The 17651-nt window shown below is 34.0% G+C and overlaps 1 protein-coding gene across 10 annotated transcripts in view; it reads right to left on the reverse strand.

Moving 5' to 3' along the window:
- Nucleotides 1-17651, reverse strand: part of LOC123006776 (latrophilin Cirl) — a 76721-nt gene that overhangs the window by 31579 nt on the left and 27491 nt on the right. For 8 of the 10 annotated variants that reach the window (XR_006412831.1, XR_006412830.1, XM_044401538.1 and 5 more), the window contains exon 2: nucleotides 4814-4913. Coding sequence is in view for 8 of the 10 variants with exons in the window: in XM_044401538.1 (XP_044257473.1) it covers nucleotides 4814-4901 (88 nt within the window). In the remaining 2 variants the exon portion in view is untranslated. Of the gene's footprint in view, nucleotides 1-4813; nucleotides 4914-15987; nucleotides 16119-17651 lie in introns of those variants that run through there. The other 2 variants (XM_044401540.1, XM_044401537.1) reach the window with 1 other exon arrangement.

Genomic DNA, 17651 nt, shown 5'->3' on the forward strand with positions numbered 1-17651 from the left:
AAATCCTCGGAGAAAATGTGATAATCATAATAAATGTGTACAACACGCAGAAGAAAACATTCATAACTGGCCGTTTTTATTGTTTGCAGTTCAAAAATATTCTCTTTGGAGAAATCAATCCGATTCCGTGGCCGATTTGTCAAATTTTAATTATCTTTGATTAATTATTCCAGTGGCGTAGTTTAGGATAATAAGCTTCACGGTCACTGACGTCAACTTTGAAAGCCTCCCAAAATTATTATTTAAATTCGCATCAATTACTTGCTTCACCAAATTTTTATCTAACCCCTCTGCCAGAAATTTGACATAATAATCCATTAAAATGCGAATTTCGCCGTCGTAATTAATCATTAAAGTGAATTTTTCTAATCGCTAGCTCCATGATTAATTAAAAAACGGAAATAGACAAAATGTAAACATTTATGAAGCAGCAAGTGTTTGGTAAATAATTTACAACTCTGCCCCGTCTACACGACATTTGAGTCTTACCACCTTATAAAAATTTTAACAATGAAATAAATTCGATAATATCGTCCTATTTCAAACACTATCGACCGATTTTAGATTACTATCATTATTCCAATTATTACGATTGCTTCAAAACATAACACTAGCACTTACCTTCCGATCATTTATCATTAATATTATTTGAATTTCTTTGTCCGAGGCATAAAAATTTGATAAAACACTTGTCAGCTTGGTTTTCCTGTAAAGTTAAAAGTTTTCAAGAAACCGGTGATACCGGAAATGCAAATTCATAACTTCATATGTTATATGACAAATATACGGCTGTACTGTAAAATTCCATTTAACAAGATATACAAGCCTGTCGAGAAAAATACAAGATTTTAATAGAACTTCGAAATATTTGAGTAGACTTAATATTTAAATAAGTGAAGTGGTTTCCCTCAATTTCTTTTGAGTTATTAAAATTAGGTAAAATGGAGTGGAGCTGATGTGATTATAACCGACGACGAAAGGAAAATTGAGTGAAAGTGCTAGAAAAATCCGATTGTAATTAAATATTGACGAAGAATGTCGCGCCTCGACATTTGAAATTTTTCTTGGCGCAAAGTGGATAAATTATGTTCGACACGTAAAAATAAGTAAAACGTTGTCTTGTATAAACGTTCCGATGCAAGTTGCAGTGTTCTAATGTAACATTCCCCGCATCAAAGCGAAGGAACCCTTGTTGCTAGAAAATCAATAGAGACCTGAGCACAACCGATTGTAGCGTTGAGTCGAGTCGCAGCACAAGAAAGATACCTGGGGACTTAAACTTGCACTTGCAAGTCTTTTTCCGATTTTTCAATCGACTCATGACGCATCTTTCAATTTGAAAACGGATCAAAAGAAACGAATCCGTCATAAAACTCCCGTCGCGTACTCAAATCCGGATAAACGCTCTTTTGACAGACAGACAGCTAGCGAAGTCGTCAACTAATTTTGGCCGGTTTTGGCGGTTTGAGGGAGAGATATATCGTAACGATTCTAGAGAAGAAAAGCCCCGAGCTTTACAACACGTTCATTTTAGAGCAACGTCTGCTGGGATTCTCGGTAAAAGAGGGTGAAACATTGACTATTGCGTTCATAACTCTGCGAGAATTTCAAATCGTAAATAACGTGCAACTTAGAAACACTCTGACCTACCATTTCGACACCAACGAAATGAAACCGCTTTTCTTCTGAAATTACAACAAACCCAATCGACTATTTATCGGCGAGTGCCAACTGGCTTACATGCTCGCAAAAAATATGAGCAAACTTTACAAACTTGCACAGTTTTATCAACTAAACTACAAAATATATATGTCCACTATAGTGAACAAAACCCTAAATTGACTTTTTCAAATCTACTCTAATGGCTCCATCGATCCTCATTACTCTTTAGTGACCAGTATAAATTATTCATTCGTTATTAACAATAAAACATTTTCTGCAATAATTTGGATTCATTTTGAAACATATGTCGGTACCTAGACTTTGATGCTTTTTGCGTCATGGAAGCATATACATACTTTTGCGACCGTATCTTCCGCCCATCATCGTAGATAATTGAGATTGCGTGTGATGGTCGCTCCATGAAAATGGATTAGTCGTTTTAACATAAAACATAAATGAATGCAAGCAGTAATGAGTGCACAAATCTGTTTATTAGAAAATGCGCTTTCCACACACATTAAAGCATAATTTTAATTAAAATGCCGCGTCAATAACATTACGCGGAATTTTATAAGTAGGTACAATTATAATTATTATTTATACATAACAGAAGTCAGTCTCTGGTTCATCCTTTTTATATTTCACAAAAACAAAAGAAACTCTTAATAGAAAAACTATTACCTTAATTGTAAAATTTAATTGAAATATTTTGGATGTAAAATTGTATTCCTCTAAAACCGGAAAAAGCTGGAATAAATGTTAGCAGTCGAAGAGACATACAGTACGGCTGCTTCTCTTTTTGTCGAGTTCCATAATTAAAGGAGGAAATCTCGATTCTATTGAAGGTTGGGTTCGAACATTTAAAAGTCTGCGTGTCATAACAATAAAAAAGGACCAGATTAAGCGTCTTCAAGTCAGGGCAATCGCAAGGCACGTATTACATGAGCAGATCGAAAAAGGCCCGGACGCCTGTATTGTTTACAGATGAATTAAGGTCTTGGCCGGTGTCCAAGCTAAAGGACAATGCGGCAACAAAATTGATGCAATTTCGACAATTCCGTCCTCTTCGTACAAAAAGTCTTATATGTTCGATATAATATTTCTGACTAAAAAATCGAGATAAATGCATTTTTGTGAAAGAATGCAATTGTGCATTGTGATGGTTTTGAACATATAAAATGTTGGAGTTAGTCCGATGAGGAAAAAATCTAACATCAAACTGCAATTTATGTGATTGGATGCTGTTATGTAGGGTTGATTGAACACAAACGATAAACAAGTTACTATTATTACGAAAAATCCCTTCCGACTAACAATATGAACAGCCTCGTTTCCGGTATGATCGGAATCATATCGTATAATAGGCACAATTCCGGATAACAAGGCGCAAAAATAAATTTTGTAAAATCGTTTTTTGCCTCTAACTCGACTGACTAATCGCATTAAAGCGTTCAGGTATTTCAGTTATCGTAATAAAAATAAAGAATTGAATTCCGGAGATGTTTCCTCCAATTTGGGCGTATTTTTGCGATAATGAAGTTGTCAGGTTTGACGTATTGATGCTTTGCATGAGTATGCAAAAGAAAGTTAGTGTAAGTGGGGTGAAAAGTTGAATGTTTTTCCGTTGGTGCAGAAACATGTTGCCGCTGGGATAAGGGAAAAACCTATATAATTTAATTTATTTGATAGCATGCCGTAAGAGAAAAAAATATGGTTCGCTTAATTTCAACGGTAAGAGAGAATGCAGCAATTTGTTCCGCTGGAAACGTACTGCAACTTAATTACAGTTTAAGCTCAGGAGTATCGAACTAAGGCCGTGTTATTGGTCCTAGACGAGTGTTTGTGTTTCATGCGACTGAGCAGGACCTGTTCTGGAATTAAAACATCAAACCCTAATTCGGAAACAGTTCGTGCGATAGAATAACAATGCCCAATTTTCCCTTAAACCAATGGATTTTAATAACGGCCGACAACACTCACAATTATTAGATTTTTCAATTATCAACGCACTTCCGCCTCGACACTCACTTATTTACTTAAATCTTCACCTTCCCAAAGTAAACGACGCATTCCGTTACCGGGATTAAAAAATCTTTCAAAGGCTTACGCCTAAATCGAACTCTTAAAGGAACAAAATCATTGAAAACACTTCGAGTCACGCTAGCGTCTGGGAGGATAACATGTGTGCCATATCCTTTTAACCTGTATTTCATCAGTTTACATCTCATAGATCGGCTAAGAATGAACATATTTTTCTTCCCTAGCTCACTTTTTCAACATTTCAGCTTTTTCCTATTTACATATTTTTCTTGTGTTACATGAACTGGATCTGAATACGCTTTTAAGAGTGATGTCTGTTGTTGATAGCAATGATTAAGTGCATTCAAAATTTTAAAACTCCTACTTTTTTTTCGGCTCTTCACGCTATGAAAAGATCAATAAATAACAATTAGAATATGGGATGAATGGAAACCCCACTGGTTGATATTGTCTGTTTAAATAATCGTAACCTAATGGAATTTTTTTTAACGTTGATATATTAGCAACGTAAACAAACGATTATTATTAGTGAATTAGATTTTTTAAATCTTAATTAGTTTCTTGAATGGTTTGTTGGTTGATCTGTGACGTCAAAACAATCGATTCAATTATCATTATAGTGGAGCGGTGGTGTAATTATCTTACAGAATAAATCATTTGTTTACAAACAACCGTTCTTCAATGTGTTACAGCGTGATATCGTATGGTCATAATCCAATCTCATTTACATTTTACTTAAAACCAAATCGAGCAAACACTAAATTAAATTAAAACATCGCCATTCTTTGCGACCCCTTTTCCTTCAGCAATTTTTATTAATTGTCTTTTTCTACCTCGTAAATAAAAAGAAATAACTTCCTTTATCAAAATCACACATAAATTTCTTTTATGAAGATTAAAATTCGTAAGTCTAAATAAATTCTTCTATTAATTCGATCTGTATGCACTTATTGGGCTATGATAGCATAAATATCCAACAATTAAGTGCATTCAAAGACAAAATAAATGAGCAGGTCTCAAAGTTGTTTACGAAATTCACTCCCCCACCTTTGTCATTAAACCGGTTTGGCCGATTTCCTTTAAAACCAGTGTTTCCGGTTACTTAACTTACCTATACTTTTGGCCATTGCCTCCGATATAACAACGAAAGAAAAGAGGAGAAGAAGCAGGCCGGGCCGGACCTTCCCATGCCAGGCCATGGCACCGTCACCCTGAAACCAAAAATGAAAATTTCAATAAAATAGTAAAACTTGATTGTGTATTACATGAATTAATATCTGTTGTTTTAATTATGTATAATTACTCTTTCCGTGATAATTTTATTCAGAGTTCCATGTTTAATAATAGAAATGAATAACACGGTCCCCTATCGCCTGCAATCTATGTGTCGTGTTATTGTACCGACACTGAAACATGACTGCTTTTTACGAAAATTCATGTAAAAAATATTAATATTTAGCCACATAGTGCACCGGCAGCAAATATATTTCATTACTTCGTGGCATTTTTATGGAGCGAAAATTTTATGAACAACTACTAAACGATGTGTTTCATCCACGATTATTTTAACTGGCAGATGTTTTATCAAATGGAAAAATGCGAGATGAGTATCTTGTTTCATCCTTACCTACTTTCACTTGTCTAGTGATTTACATAAATTGTGCAATTTATTGTGGCGCTTTAACTGGAATGTATGAAACTCATTAAGTGTTCTACTTCTTTTTGGGATAATGTAGAGATTGTTAAAAAAACTTACAACTATCTAATAGTGCCGAACAATATCAATTCAAATTGAGCTAAAAAGTAATTTTCTTTCAACAATTGCAAATAATCTACAGCGAGCTGGTAAAATCCTTTTAATGCTATTTTGGAAAATAAATGGCGGAAAAGTGCTCACCACAGTGCGGTAGTATTCCTGAGACTATAACATTGTCTACGTTTAGCTGCTTTAACAACTTCAACTCATGTGTATGTATTTCAACTTTTCAGTAGTGAATATTGGGAGAATTTTGATAGGAACTAAATAAATATTTATGTTTTCAGTTTGTAAAAAATTCAAATTTGCTCGCTGAATGACCTGTTTAATACAATAAGATCGATTGGGTTTCGATGTAACAGGAGCATCAATTATCGAGTCTTAGTTGTTCTTATTATTATTTAATTTAATGATCGGTTTGGTGGGAAGCCACGTCCCAGTTGGATTGTGACAGCGGACAAGTTGAATCTTATCGGAATTCAATAGCACATACTTGTAATATTAATTATACGTACGTGGAGATACATAAAATCGAATGTGGCATAAAAACCGGGTTAAAAAGCTCAAACATAATTATGGGTCTTTATGAATTCCGGGATGTTCATGTTTGATGCATATTTTCATAATGACCAGATAACAATGTTATTGATGGCAAAATAATGACATTGATAATGAATATGCGAGTTTCGAAAATGGTAAACGATTATTTCGTGTGTCCTACACATGTACGTGCTAAAAGCATGTGCATGCCACATCATTCACTCGGGAATCGCTTATCAGAAAAAGCTCGCTCTTTTCCGTTATCTATTACATATTTTTATCGAAATCCGTCCGTGTTCGTTACGATGGCCGTTAAGTTTTTTTCTAGTTTTGGGACGCTGTCACATCTCTCGGGACAGCTTTCCACGATTCGAGTGGAAACTCACTTGCACGTATTTTATTTAGCGACGTTAGAACCTCTCTCGGTCGGCCATTTAATTAAGCGTGTTCTTAATCGGCTGACGCCCAAGTAAATATTCACAAATCCGGAATTTATTCACGTCTAAGGCCGTCGTAATGAGTTATGCATGCGTTGCAATAAGAGTAATTCACAAAAGTTATGCTAAAATATTCCGAATCGACCCAGGTGCACACTAATACAGGTAAGAGTAATGCCACCACCACATGGAAAGCAATTAGTAAGAGCAATGCTTTCAACGAGTCCATTAGAGAGACGAGCCTACGCTGATAACAACCAACACAAATTGTTTATATTAACGGGATAAGATTTAAATCGTAAGCAAACCTCATACAACCCATAAGCCACTTTTAGACTGGCTGCTCCCCAAGATAACAAACCTGATTCAGCACAATTTGTTCCAGTTTTATGACAAAACCGAATAAATTTTGAAGTGTGTCTTGCACACCAGGTAACTCCACTCAAAGAAATTTGATTTTTTCCACAAGAAACAAACACTAACAGCATGGGGTGAGCCATAAAACCTCAAGCCATAGCTTCACTCTGATTCAATAAGCAACTGCTGTAAACATTGATTCAAACAGTACAAAAATATTTAAACTGACATTCTTAACGTTTAGTGCCATTTCTAGTCACATTTTGCAATATAAAAAGTGAAGATCTAGTTGGCTAAGTTTTAGGTCGCGCAAATTTTTTTTTTTAATAAATGATATTATTTACATAAAAAAATATATAAAAGCAGAGTATTATTTGATTTTATAATTTGTTATTTTTCACAAATAAATTAATACTCAAAATAGTAAATGTTTATTTAATTCCACCATTGATAGCTGTTGTTGTTACTGATTTTTTAAAAGTTACTTTCCATATTTTTTAAAGTGCATACTGTTTTGGCCTCAAGTTTCACTGATAACAGATTATTTTTATATTTTATTTCAAAAATGTGCGGCTAGAATATTGCCATTTGCGTAGAGATTTCTGCTGAGTTGTATATAGCTAGGTCTAGACTTTTTCAATTTAAAATATGAGTAATTTGTTACATAAAACATAATAACAAAAAAATGTACGTTTATGTGTTACTTATACTTCAGCTAATTTTATTTTAATTTATAAATTCGCAATCGTAAGATGTATTTTTTTTATAATTATGTCCATTACTAGTCCCTTCGATTAAACTAAGAGTGATTGAGTGTGATTTTATGTACAATCAATGGATTGTCAAAAAAAATATATAAAACATAAAACATAAGTGTAAAAAACGTAAACAGAACAAATTCACATTTGTTTTATTGGTGAACAGTCCAAGAATGAAGATTTTCTTAACCTTCAACTCAAATTTTTCTGCCGTTAGTTCTTTCAAGTAAGTGGGAATTTTGTTATACAGTTTCGGACCCCAATAAACAATGTCTTGCTGCGTCACTTTTATTCGGTGGTACGGTGTTAAAGTGCTGTGTTTGAGTTTTGATCAGTTTTTGTGGAATGTGTGGAGATGGGTTGTGCATATATTTTAAAGAGCACAAAATACATATACGAGTATGTGGAAGGAAGCTTCTCGACAGCTTTTCCGATAGTTCATTTGGCCCAGGATTCTAAATGCTTTCTTTTGTACAGAGAATCTTGTCAGCATCAGATGAGGTGCCCCACAGAAGAATACCATGGGTGGCTTTTCTGTGGAAAATAGCAAAATATGTCATCCTTGCAGCTTGGAGAGTTGAAATGCTCTTGAATTCTTCTGATGTTAGGTTTTTACATGTTTCTTAGATGTGATCATTTCAGAAAGCTTTACTGTTCAGGTAAAATCCCAAGAATTTTATTGGTAACGTTGCTGTGTTTTGAAGATATAATTAATTCCTGAGTTTTGTCTTCATTGAGTTTGAGTTTATTTGCATTCATTGGCATCTGCAAGGGTTTCTTTCATTTTTATTTTTAGTTCATCTTCCGTATTTCCTTTCATACAAAAGCAAGTGTCATCCGCATATAGGCACTATTCATACACATTGGTAGGCAAATCATTCACATAATACATTATAAATAATAATGGTCCAAAGATTGATCCTTGAGGTACTCCACATTTTGTTCTGAGGGGCTTTGAACATTTGTTGTTCCATTTTACCATCTGAATTGTTTTCTAGGTAAGATTTGAAGATACCAACCAACTTAATGTGGTAGAGTGTCAACCGATTTGCTCAAATCGCATAGTGCCATTTCTACAATTTTTCGCTTATCTAGAGTACTTGTTATCTTCTCGTACAAATCTATCGTTGCTATTATAGTTTACTTCTCCACCCATGTTGAGAATCACTAAACATATTTTGCTCAAGATATTTTATTAGGCATTTCTTTAGAGCAGCCTAGAAGGCTTTTGAAATTGTGGGTAAGATAGAAATAGGTTTAAATTTGTTACTGTTTTCCAACTCACGTTTTTTCTTTAGGACTAAATATAATTTTGACCAATTTTAGCTCATCTGGAAAATATAATTCTAGAAAATTTTTATTTATCAACATAACGTATGATCCTAAAGTTTTGGGAACTTTTTTAGATGATTTTTATTAATACCAAATGGTGTACCTATAAACACGTTGTTGTTGGAAGTGAAATATAACAATTAACGTGTTTATGTTATGGCAGTTTAGTTGTTTCAATCGGGTTTTCAAAAATGTCTTATAATCTTGATAGATATTCGTCAAGACGCTTACAATCTAGTTGGGCGAATGTCTAAACGTGAAACTGTTGCAATTTATAGAGAACAAAATAATTCTGTAACAACAATTTATCGGACCATAAAGAAATGGGACGAGGATACACCCTGTCCAAAAGTCCTCGACCCAAAATTTTGAGGAAATAAAGAATGATTAAAGCCATTAAAAATAAAGCTGAAATTTCACAACAAAAATTGTGTCGATGATTCGCTCTTTCAAAGACGATTTATATTCAAAGATATGACTCCAAACACAATGAAGTTTTATATACACATCATGCCAATGATAATGTAATGTTTTGGTCTGATTTGCCTTTATGCCATTGGTAGAGAACCTACAAAATGGCTTAACGAAAACATAACAATTTTGTACCTAAAATAGACAATCCTCCCAATGTACCTCAGGCTCGATCAACTGAAGAGTTTTGGACAATATTGAACAGAAAAGTGAACGACAAGAGATAGGAAGTCAGAAATGAGAAACAATTGCGACGTCGAATTTTTTTAAAGCTTAGAGGGAATCGATTCTGCTCTTGCTCAGGGGAGAATGGGGCAAATCGGTAGAAAATTGAAATCCATTGAAGATAATGGCCCACTCTCAGTAATTTGATCATGGATTATTTATTGTTCTTCATATTATCAATTATTATTACATTTAGTTTAAAAAATAAACAAGTTTTGAAAAAGTTATAAACACCTGAAAAAATTCCCAAAACTTTAAAACCATAGGTTAGTTAGTATAGGTCTATTTCTAAAAATATTTCTTTTGGAAAATATAAGTTTTGAAGCAATTTTTTGTATTCTTTTTTAATATAATGCAGAGTGAGTGAAGTGACCAACCGTCTTGAACTAAGCTTTGAAAACCTGTTTTGAGATCATTTTTGTTATGTTCGCCATACTTCGTGTCGTGTCCGGTCGGTGTGTTACCTTCTAGCCAGCTGTATGTTATGTGGGAGTGTAGTAGGGCGGCATTTTAGCGCTATATCGCGTGCAAGCTTATCGTGTAGAACCGTGTGTATGTGGCTATTTAACATGTACGGCGTTGTCAGAAATCAGATGATATACTCGTCAGTGTTTTTTTGTTTCGTTATTGTATTTCGTCGTTGTGTGCAAATATGTATAAATTAATGTATACGTGGTACGTGATAAAGCTCTATATCGAAAATTTGAATAGGAGCGCTTTCTAGGGGAATATGTGAAGCCATTCTTCAAAAAGACTTTCATACGAATTTACCTTTAGTGAAACTTTTATACAACTTTGACAATCTTGTCGATAAAAAGCATAAATTCATTTCAGTGCAATCTCGAGTTCACTTTTTCAAGTTTTACAAGAAACACGCATAATACAAACGCATGTGTTAAGATTTGTTTCGATTACGTGCAACTATGTTCACTACTCTAAATCTTTATCACTGGGATTTGTCGTGTTTTTAATTTCGACGAAAAGAGGTAATTACGTCGATGATGCGGTATAGCAATAATTAAGAAATATCCTGTATACCAACCAGACGAAAATATAGCGACTTTAATTAAGGTCAATTAGTAATTTCCACGAGAATAAGATACGACGAGTCACGTACGATGCTTGTCATATTTCGAATCACAGACAAGGAAATTAGTGGAAATGTCGCGAATTTATTGGATGTAATTGTATTCGACACAAGCGTTCGTTCAACCAATCGAAATCGATTTTTGCCAAATTAATTCGGAGCTTCTGCACTTAAATAATTATGGCTTTGACTCGACACAAAACCTACGTCTCCTCCATCTTGTGCAGGTAAAAGTTTTCGTGTGGTTTCCCTCGGCAGTGAACAGTTTGAAGAATTAATTATTCTATTTACGATCGGACTCCGAGATCCCCAAACACTCCTTAGTTGGAGACGAGTGTGTACTTCAAAGTGGACAATTTAACCAGACATGACATAACTTTGTTAGTATCGAGAAAATATGGCCAAAATCGTAAGGCAATGTGTACACTTGTCAGAACAATTCTAATGGATTTAGATGGTTCTGCTGAACTTAGGGTATTACGTGCAATAAATAATGCAGCAAGGATGGTGGCAAACCGGGACTATTTCGCTAGTTAAAATGATGTAGTGAATGAAATGACACTCCTGTGCACTACAATAAGAGTGATTGGTGACAGGGTTGTTACATATTTCTTGGTAACAAATGGATGATGATTAATGAATTTAAGAGAGTGGAACCTGAGACAGGGTCAAGCTTCTGACTTATTTATCTATGTTACGGACTTTTATTACACAGTCACCATAAAAGATAAAAATATATTAGATAAGAGGAAATATTATTTCTCTCTTACAAAAATGGATCAATCAATAATTAAAATAATAATTATTATTTTTTATTAAATAAGGGTGTGACTTGTTTTTGTGGAGAAACATTATGGATATCCATGACTGCAAAGGATAGCCCAGACAGGCCCCCGAAGCATCAAAACAATATGAATAAAAAATGGTTTCGGTTGTTCGGAATGAAATTCGGTTAAATGTGCCGATCGAAGTTAGGAAGCTCCCAGCAATACAATCAACTAAAACATATTGATATCCCAAACCCGTACATTTAAATTCGTTAAAAAAGTCAAAACATAAGAGGGGCTAGTTTACAAAAGTCCCCGACATTGTGACTTTTTCTTCATAATTAAATTATAAATTCATACCAGAAAAGTGTTTTTAGAATCAAAAAATATATAAGTATGTAGTTTAAATAAATTTTAAGAAATAATTAATAGTTCGTCAGATTTTTATATTACACAAAACTAATTCTGGTTTTTTTCTGTTCCAATAAGTAGGTACATATTTACACTTTTCGTAAAAACCCAACATTCACTAATTTCATTAAATTTATTATAGGTGTGCACAAGGTAATAAAGTAGAACTCAAAACAATTAAGAGTATTTTCTCATTCTGCTGTTTGCAACTGGTTATAGTTTTACTTAACGTGTAAAATGTAAAAATTAACTTGAAGTGCAAAATGATGCTGTCACTCTGTTAGTATCAAGATGTCAATAACCGTAAGTTTAAGAATGAAATTCAGAATTGTCAACTAAAAAATAATTTTTGATCACTTTTTATAAAGTTAAGGATTTTGAATACGACGTATTACATTTGACGCAAAAGTGACCACAGATTCGCAGAGATTTTCATAATAACTTTACTCGTATTTTCGATATGTTCAGTTTTTTGTAACGAAGACTATAATTTTTTCAATAGAAGATTTTTTTATGGCATTAAAACCATCACAAACAAACACAAAATATAGAAATTAAAAAGGAAATGATGTTGGAATCACTTGTAGGCTTGATACTAATACAAAATTACAGGAAAATAGAATCTTCTCCGTTTATTTTTGCAAATTATGAGCCTTTTATTAGATTTAAAAAGTCCATCAGTCAAGATTTTTTAGAAGATTGTATTTACTTGGAGTACACAATGAAGAATTTTTGAAATGATGTATGTAGTTTTGCGAATTTCTGCATAAAAAATATGATTGAGTGTATCGCGAAGTTGGTTATCTTCGTACTCAAATCATGCATGTAAAAATCTGTACGGCGTCCGTGTTCTATTTTATACCAGTGCGTTATCGTGTGGTAGATGGTTTACATTGGAACCTACATGAATAGAATCGCCCTCGCCATTTCCACACGCGTCGTCGATACCACCGCAGTGTAGGGCAATATTTCATCGTTTTGACGCAAGTACGCGACCCTTGCTTATTTCAAATTTCAGGTTGATCAATGAACTTAAAAAGCGTTGGGGGTGCGGGAGCGAAATTGTTTCACGCGGTTGAGGGGTGGCCGATCAACCGTGGGGGGATGGTATTAATGGAGGTGGAGGCCCGTCGAGGTGCCGTGATTAATATTGCTTGAGCATGCGATCTGATTTGTGTAAATTGGCAACAATGTGTAGTCTGCGCCTCGGTCCGCGATTTTCCCAATCAATAATCCGATAATCGCGAAGAGAGAGACACATTTCATTTTCGAACGACTGATTTTCCCCCGAAAGTTGATGCTCCGGCCCGGACCGCGCCGGATGAATGAACACACGAAATACTCAAATTTTATTAGCAAAACAAAAACTTCACGCTTGCTTGTACATATTTATAACCAAACAACTTGTTTGGGACACGACCTACAAATGCTATACATATTTACCACGCAGTTATCATATGAAATACTCCAATGAAGGAGAATTCGACTCAAATTTACTCGCGCCTCAATTGCCTTATCGCACATGTCATAAAATATTAACGCATCCGGCTGCTCACATTTTTCACTTTTAATTTAATAATGCCACTCATAACGGACTAAAAATATTTCCAACATTATCATTTCCTAGAACCCCAACCTTCATGCAAAGTCACGTAATTGTTAAGCCCTTTGCTATTACGTATTCCGATCTACTCCATCCTTACTCACTTCTATTTTTCCCTCGTCTTTCCCTAAACACATATTGCGCTTTTTATGACTATTCAACTTTATAACTTTTTCTTCTTATATCTACTCTAACACAACACTTACCATAACTTTACCAACCCACAAATCTTATCGCAAGTCCCAAAATCTTGAATTCAATACAAAGTTCATATTTCATCACCATATTCGTATTTGTGCTAATTGCCTGAATCAAACAACAAACACTCTTTTCTTTTCTCTAATAACAGCATCTTTTTACTGTTAAAGAACAAATATTGCTAATAACGATAATAAACCGGCACTGTTGGCACTCCCAACTTGTCACACAAAAGTTGCTTGCTGATAATGAACCTGATTTACACAAAAACAATTTTGAACGTGACACAAATTTCGAGCAAAAATGACGAAAGGGTAAAAAATCAATAAAATCATAAAAAACGAACGTATAGCATGTTCAAAATTGTAATTATTTTTAATAGTTTTATCTCCCAAAACTTCTAAAAAACCATTTTGAAATTGAAATTCATTGATTAAATGATCGACCAATGACATTCTCTTTGAAACTTTTTTGTTAATTGAATTATCTTTGAATTTGTATTGGTTAAGCAAATGAAGAAGGCATGACTCATATTGGCTCTCGGGCTGGTTACACCCATTTTGAAAAACTTTAACCAAAATTTTTGCTAATACATAAATTTTTTGAGCTCAAAATTAATTATAGTATATTTGTCAAAAAAGAGTAGTCGTTATTGTGACGTGGTCTTGAAAATGAAGAAATAATTTATTTGTGAAAAGTGAGCAATGATCCATGTGAATCGAAACGCAAGTGGGGTGAATAGTTAAATAAATAAAAGTCGTGGCATTGATCATGAGGTGTTCCGAAAGTGTCGTCAAAGCAGAGTAAACACGTGATAACGATAGTGGGCCGGCGGCAAGTGGCTACTATTTAATTTCCACTCTCCCCCATAAACGGGGGTCGTAATGGGCCATCAGTTCTCAGGGGGTGAGTTTCGATTTAAAAATCAAAGTAACGACTGGTAGGAAGAGAATGGATTCGTGTATTGTTTGGCAAATGATTGTGCACATGCACCACGTCGTGCCATGCGGCCATTAACTTTCAAATTATTTCTCGTACACTATGCCGGTATAGACATATAGTAATTTTCTCTACACGGAGAGAATAACACAATTATTGCGATAATTAAGGAAATTTGAAAATATTATTTCGCGCTTATATGCAAAACATTGGGCTCCACGCACAAAAGGGATAAAGTGATTTTTAATGTGACAAGAGTGACCTGGAGCATTACTGTTATTACTTAGCAAATACATGCAATCTTTACAATTGCGGACATTATTGTGGGAGCTTTTATCTTCTATTTGCTCGTCCTTTTATCTCTTTATTTTAAAGGGACAGAATATATAGACACTGCAGCTAAAAAAGCACGCCATTATACTTTTGAATCAAAGATAGAATTTACTTGGCTCATTCAAATTCAAGAATAGCCGACCAAATTCATTAATGATTGTTCGTATTTTTTTATTGTACTTTTGCCTTTCTCCTTGATTTGGAAGTTTGCCAACGCATTCTTGCTGTGGTGAATGGAATGGGCTAATGCTAACAGGAATTGAAGAAATACTTGTTTAACCATCTCTCCGTCGTGAAAATAATGAACGTCGCTAGTTTTCGTCTGCATAACAAACACATCGCTAACGTGCTACTTCTCTTGTTGTTCCTCAACAAAATAGATTTAAACTACAAGATTTATACCTATTGTCTTATTTCTGAATTTATCTTAAATGTCTCGCACACGATTTTCTTTTTGCCATTGAAACGCGTAATCTTCAAGATACAAGAATAAATTGATGTGTACAGTCGCTAGAAGTGCACAGCTTTCTTTCAAATCATTCTATCATGCCAGATGTGGTGTTACCAACCCCCAACACTTATGCAACCCGTATCGTAGTTGGCATTTATCCCTGAAATACGAGAAGTGCATTTGCGGTGTATAAAATTAGTAGTATCCAACGTAAGATGAATTTTAAAAGATAATAATATTAATAATTGCCTATATATAAAATTGCTAATAATAATATTACTAATTGATAAATTAACGTGAATCGACTTATTTAGGGAGCGTTGTGGTCAGTAAGAGCGTGGTTTTACCTTAGCAAAATCGTCGCAAAAGCTTTGAGTGTTTTAACAGATGTTAATTAAATATCTTGTGCTCGTCGAGATAATTAATATTTGCCGTCTTCGAGATAAAAGGGTGATGCATTTAAACTCTCTTGAATATATATAACAGTAAAATTTTCTCTAACTAAAGGGTGGAATCTATCATAAAGTCATTAAGTGGCAAGACGGTGTTGGAGTAACGCGATACCGCTTTCTTATTACACAAATTTATGCAAAAATATGAAAATTACGACGACAACTTACTTTTATAAAGCATTATCCATATTAAATGAAGAAAAAATAATAAAAAACCAATATTAAATCACTAAACTTAGCACCCGAGAACCGGAGCTGAAGCACACTTTGGAACACAACAAGAACTGACTCAACCACAGCACAACCTAAAACCATCTTCTTGTAAACCGAACGAGAAAGACGATAACTGCGCCTCCAGGTGGAAGGAATTTCAAATTCCAACCTTCTGAATCTACCTGTGTTGGTTTCATAGCTCGAGAGTGATATTTTTTTAGATTCTTTTTAACATATCAATTTAAATCGTTTTGTTGACTCGAAATTTTCAAATTGTTCATTTATCATCGAGCTTCAAACAATTCGATGACAAAAAAACTACTTTCTAGCGATAATTTAGGATTGCTATAAATATGTCAGGAGAGAAGTTAGGTATAAATCGGCACCCCGTGGCCTGGCACCCTTGTAGCCGGGCTTGATTTTATCAGTTACCAACTAACTTCTTTTCTGTCAGTGAGCAGTAGCTCTGATAAGTAGGAAACAGAATTAAAACGTAAAAAATCGGCCGTCAATATGTAAAATGGCAAGAGTGTCTTGGCTGGCAACTTGTAAAAAATAAAACTTCTTTCATTTAACAACTTTTACATTTTAGCATGATTTTATTTCTTTATAAAAGCAAGTATTCCACCATGTTAGAAGTAAATCTGCTCCTTCCATAAAATGAAGAAGAGCTAACTTTAAAAGTCGTATTAAAACTTCTATTTAACTTGTAATAACGAAAAATTTCAATTTATTAAAAGAGAAGCATTAAAACGACACACCATCCGAAAATATTTTATTTGAAAATGAAAGTTATTTCGACTGTAGGATATATTTATAGCCACGGTTCGTACCGGACTTGTTCCATTTTAAAATCGGCAGGTGTTTATTTAGATCAATTAATTTATTGCACTTTAGTGCATTGCTTTCATCCATTCATTCTGCAACTATTCTGTCATATGTGATTTTGCATACCTTTTTCGACCAGTAAATGTATTCCAAAGTTCTACATTTACTGTAAATCAACTTTTAATAATTTTGTTTTAAATGTAAAGGTGTTCCAAAATGATGGCTCATTTTTCATTCGTTTTTTTGACCTATTCCTTTCAAATTTCCCCATAATCAACACGAAATCATCAGCAGTAATTATATTGTTGCGACAGTAAACTACACGACATAAATCTGCATACGTAATAAGCCAAGACGTGTTGTGTTATTATTACATAGTTTCTTCCAGGAAATACCAATCTCTCACAAAACTCACACCAATTAGACCATCATTGCTATTTTCTATTGCGAAACTTTACATAAATCTCGAATTCTTTCGAATACTAGAATTTGAAATTAACCGGTCTTACCAAAGGTCTGAGCTGTTTTTAACCAAGATCTTAACGAAAACTTGACCACTGTTTCGGAGTTTAACCTTACATAGCTTTCCAAAAAAATAAAACCCAATATTCGAATCAAATTAGCGATTACAAATATTTACGAAAAAATTGTCAAATAATTCGCGTAAATTATGACAAAAAAACAAATTCATCTAGAGATTCTATTAAAACTTCGAGTGTAATAAAGGTGAGAATTCATTTCTGGCAATAAATGTAATTATCGCTCCACCGGTACACAAAATGATCTATGTA

This window comes from Tribolium madens, unplaced genomic scaffold (assembly GCF_015345945.1).
Source record: "Tribolium madens isolate multiple individuals breed KSU strain unplaced genomic scaffold, Tmad_KSU_1.1 Scaffold_2;HRSCAF=44;Tcas5.2_LGX, whole genome shotgun sequence".
Classification (NCBI taxonomy): Eukaryota; Metazoa; Arthropoda; class Insecta; order Coleoptera; family Tenebrionidae; genus Tribolium; species Tribolium madens.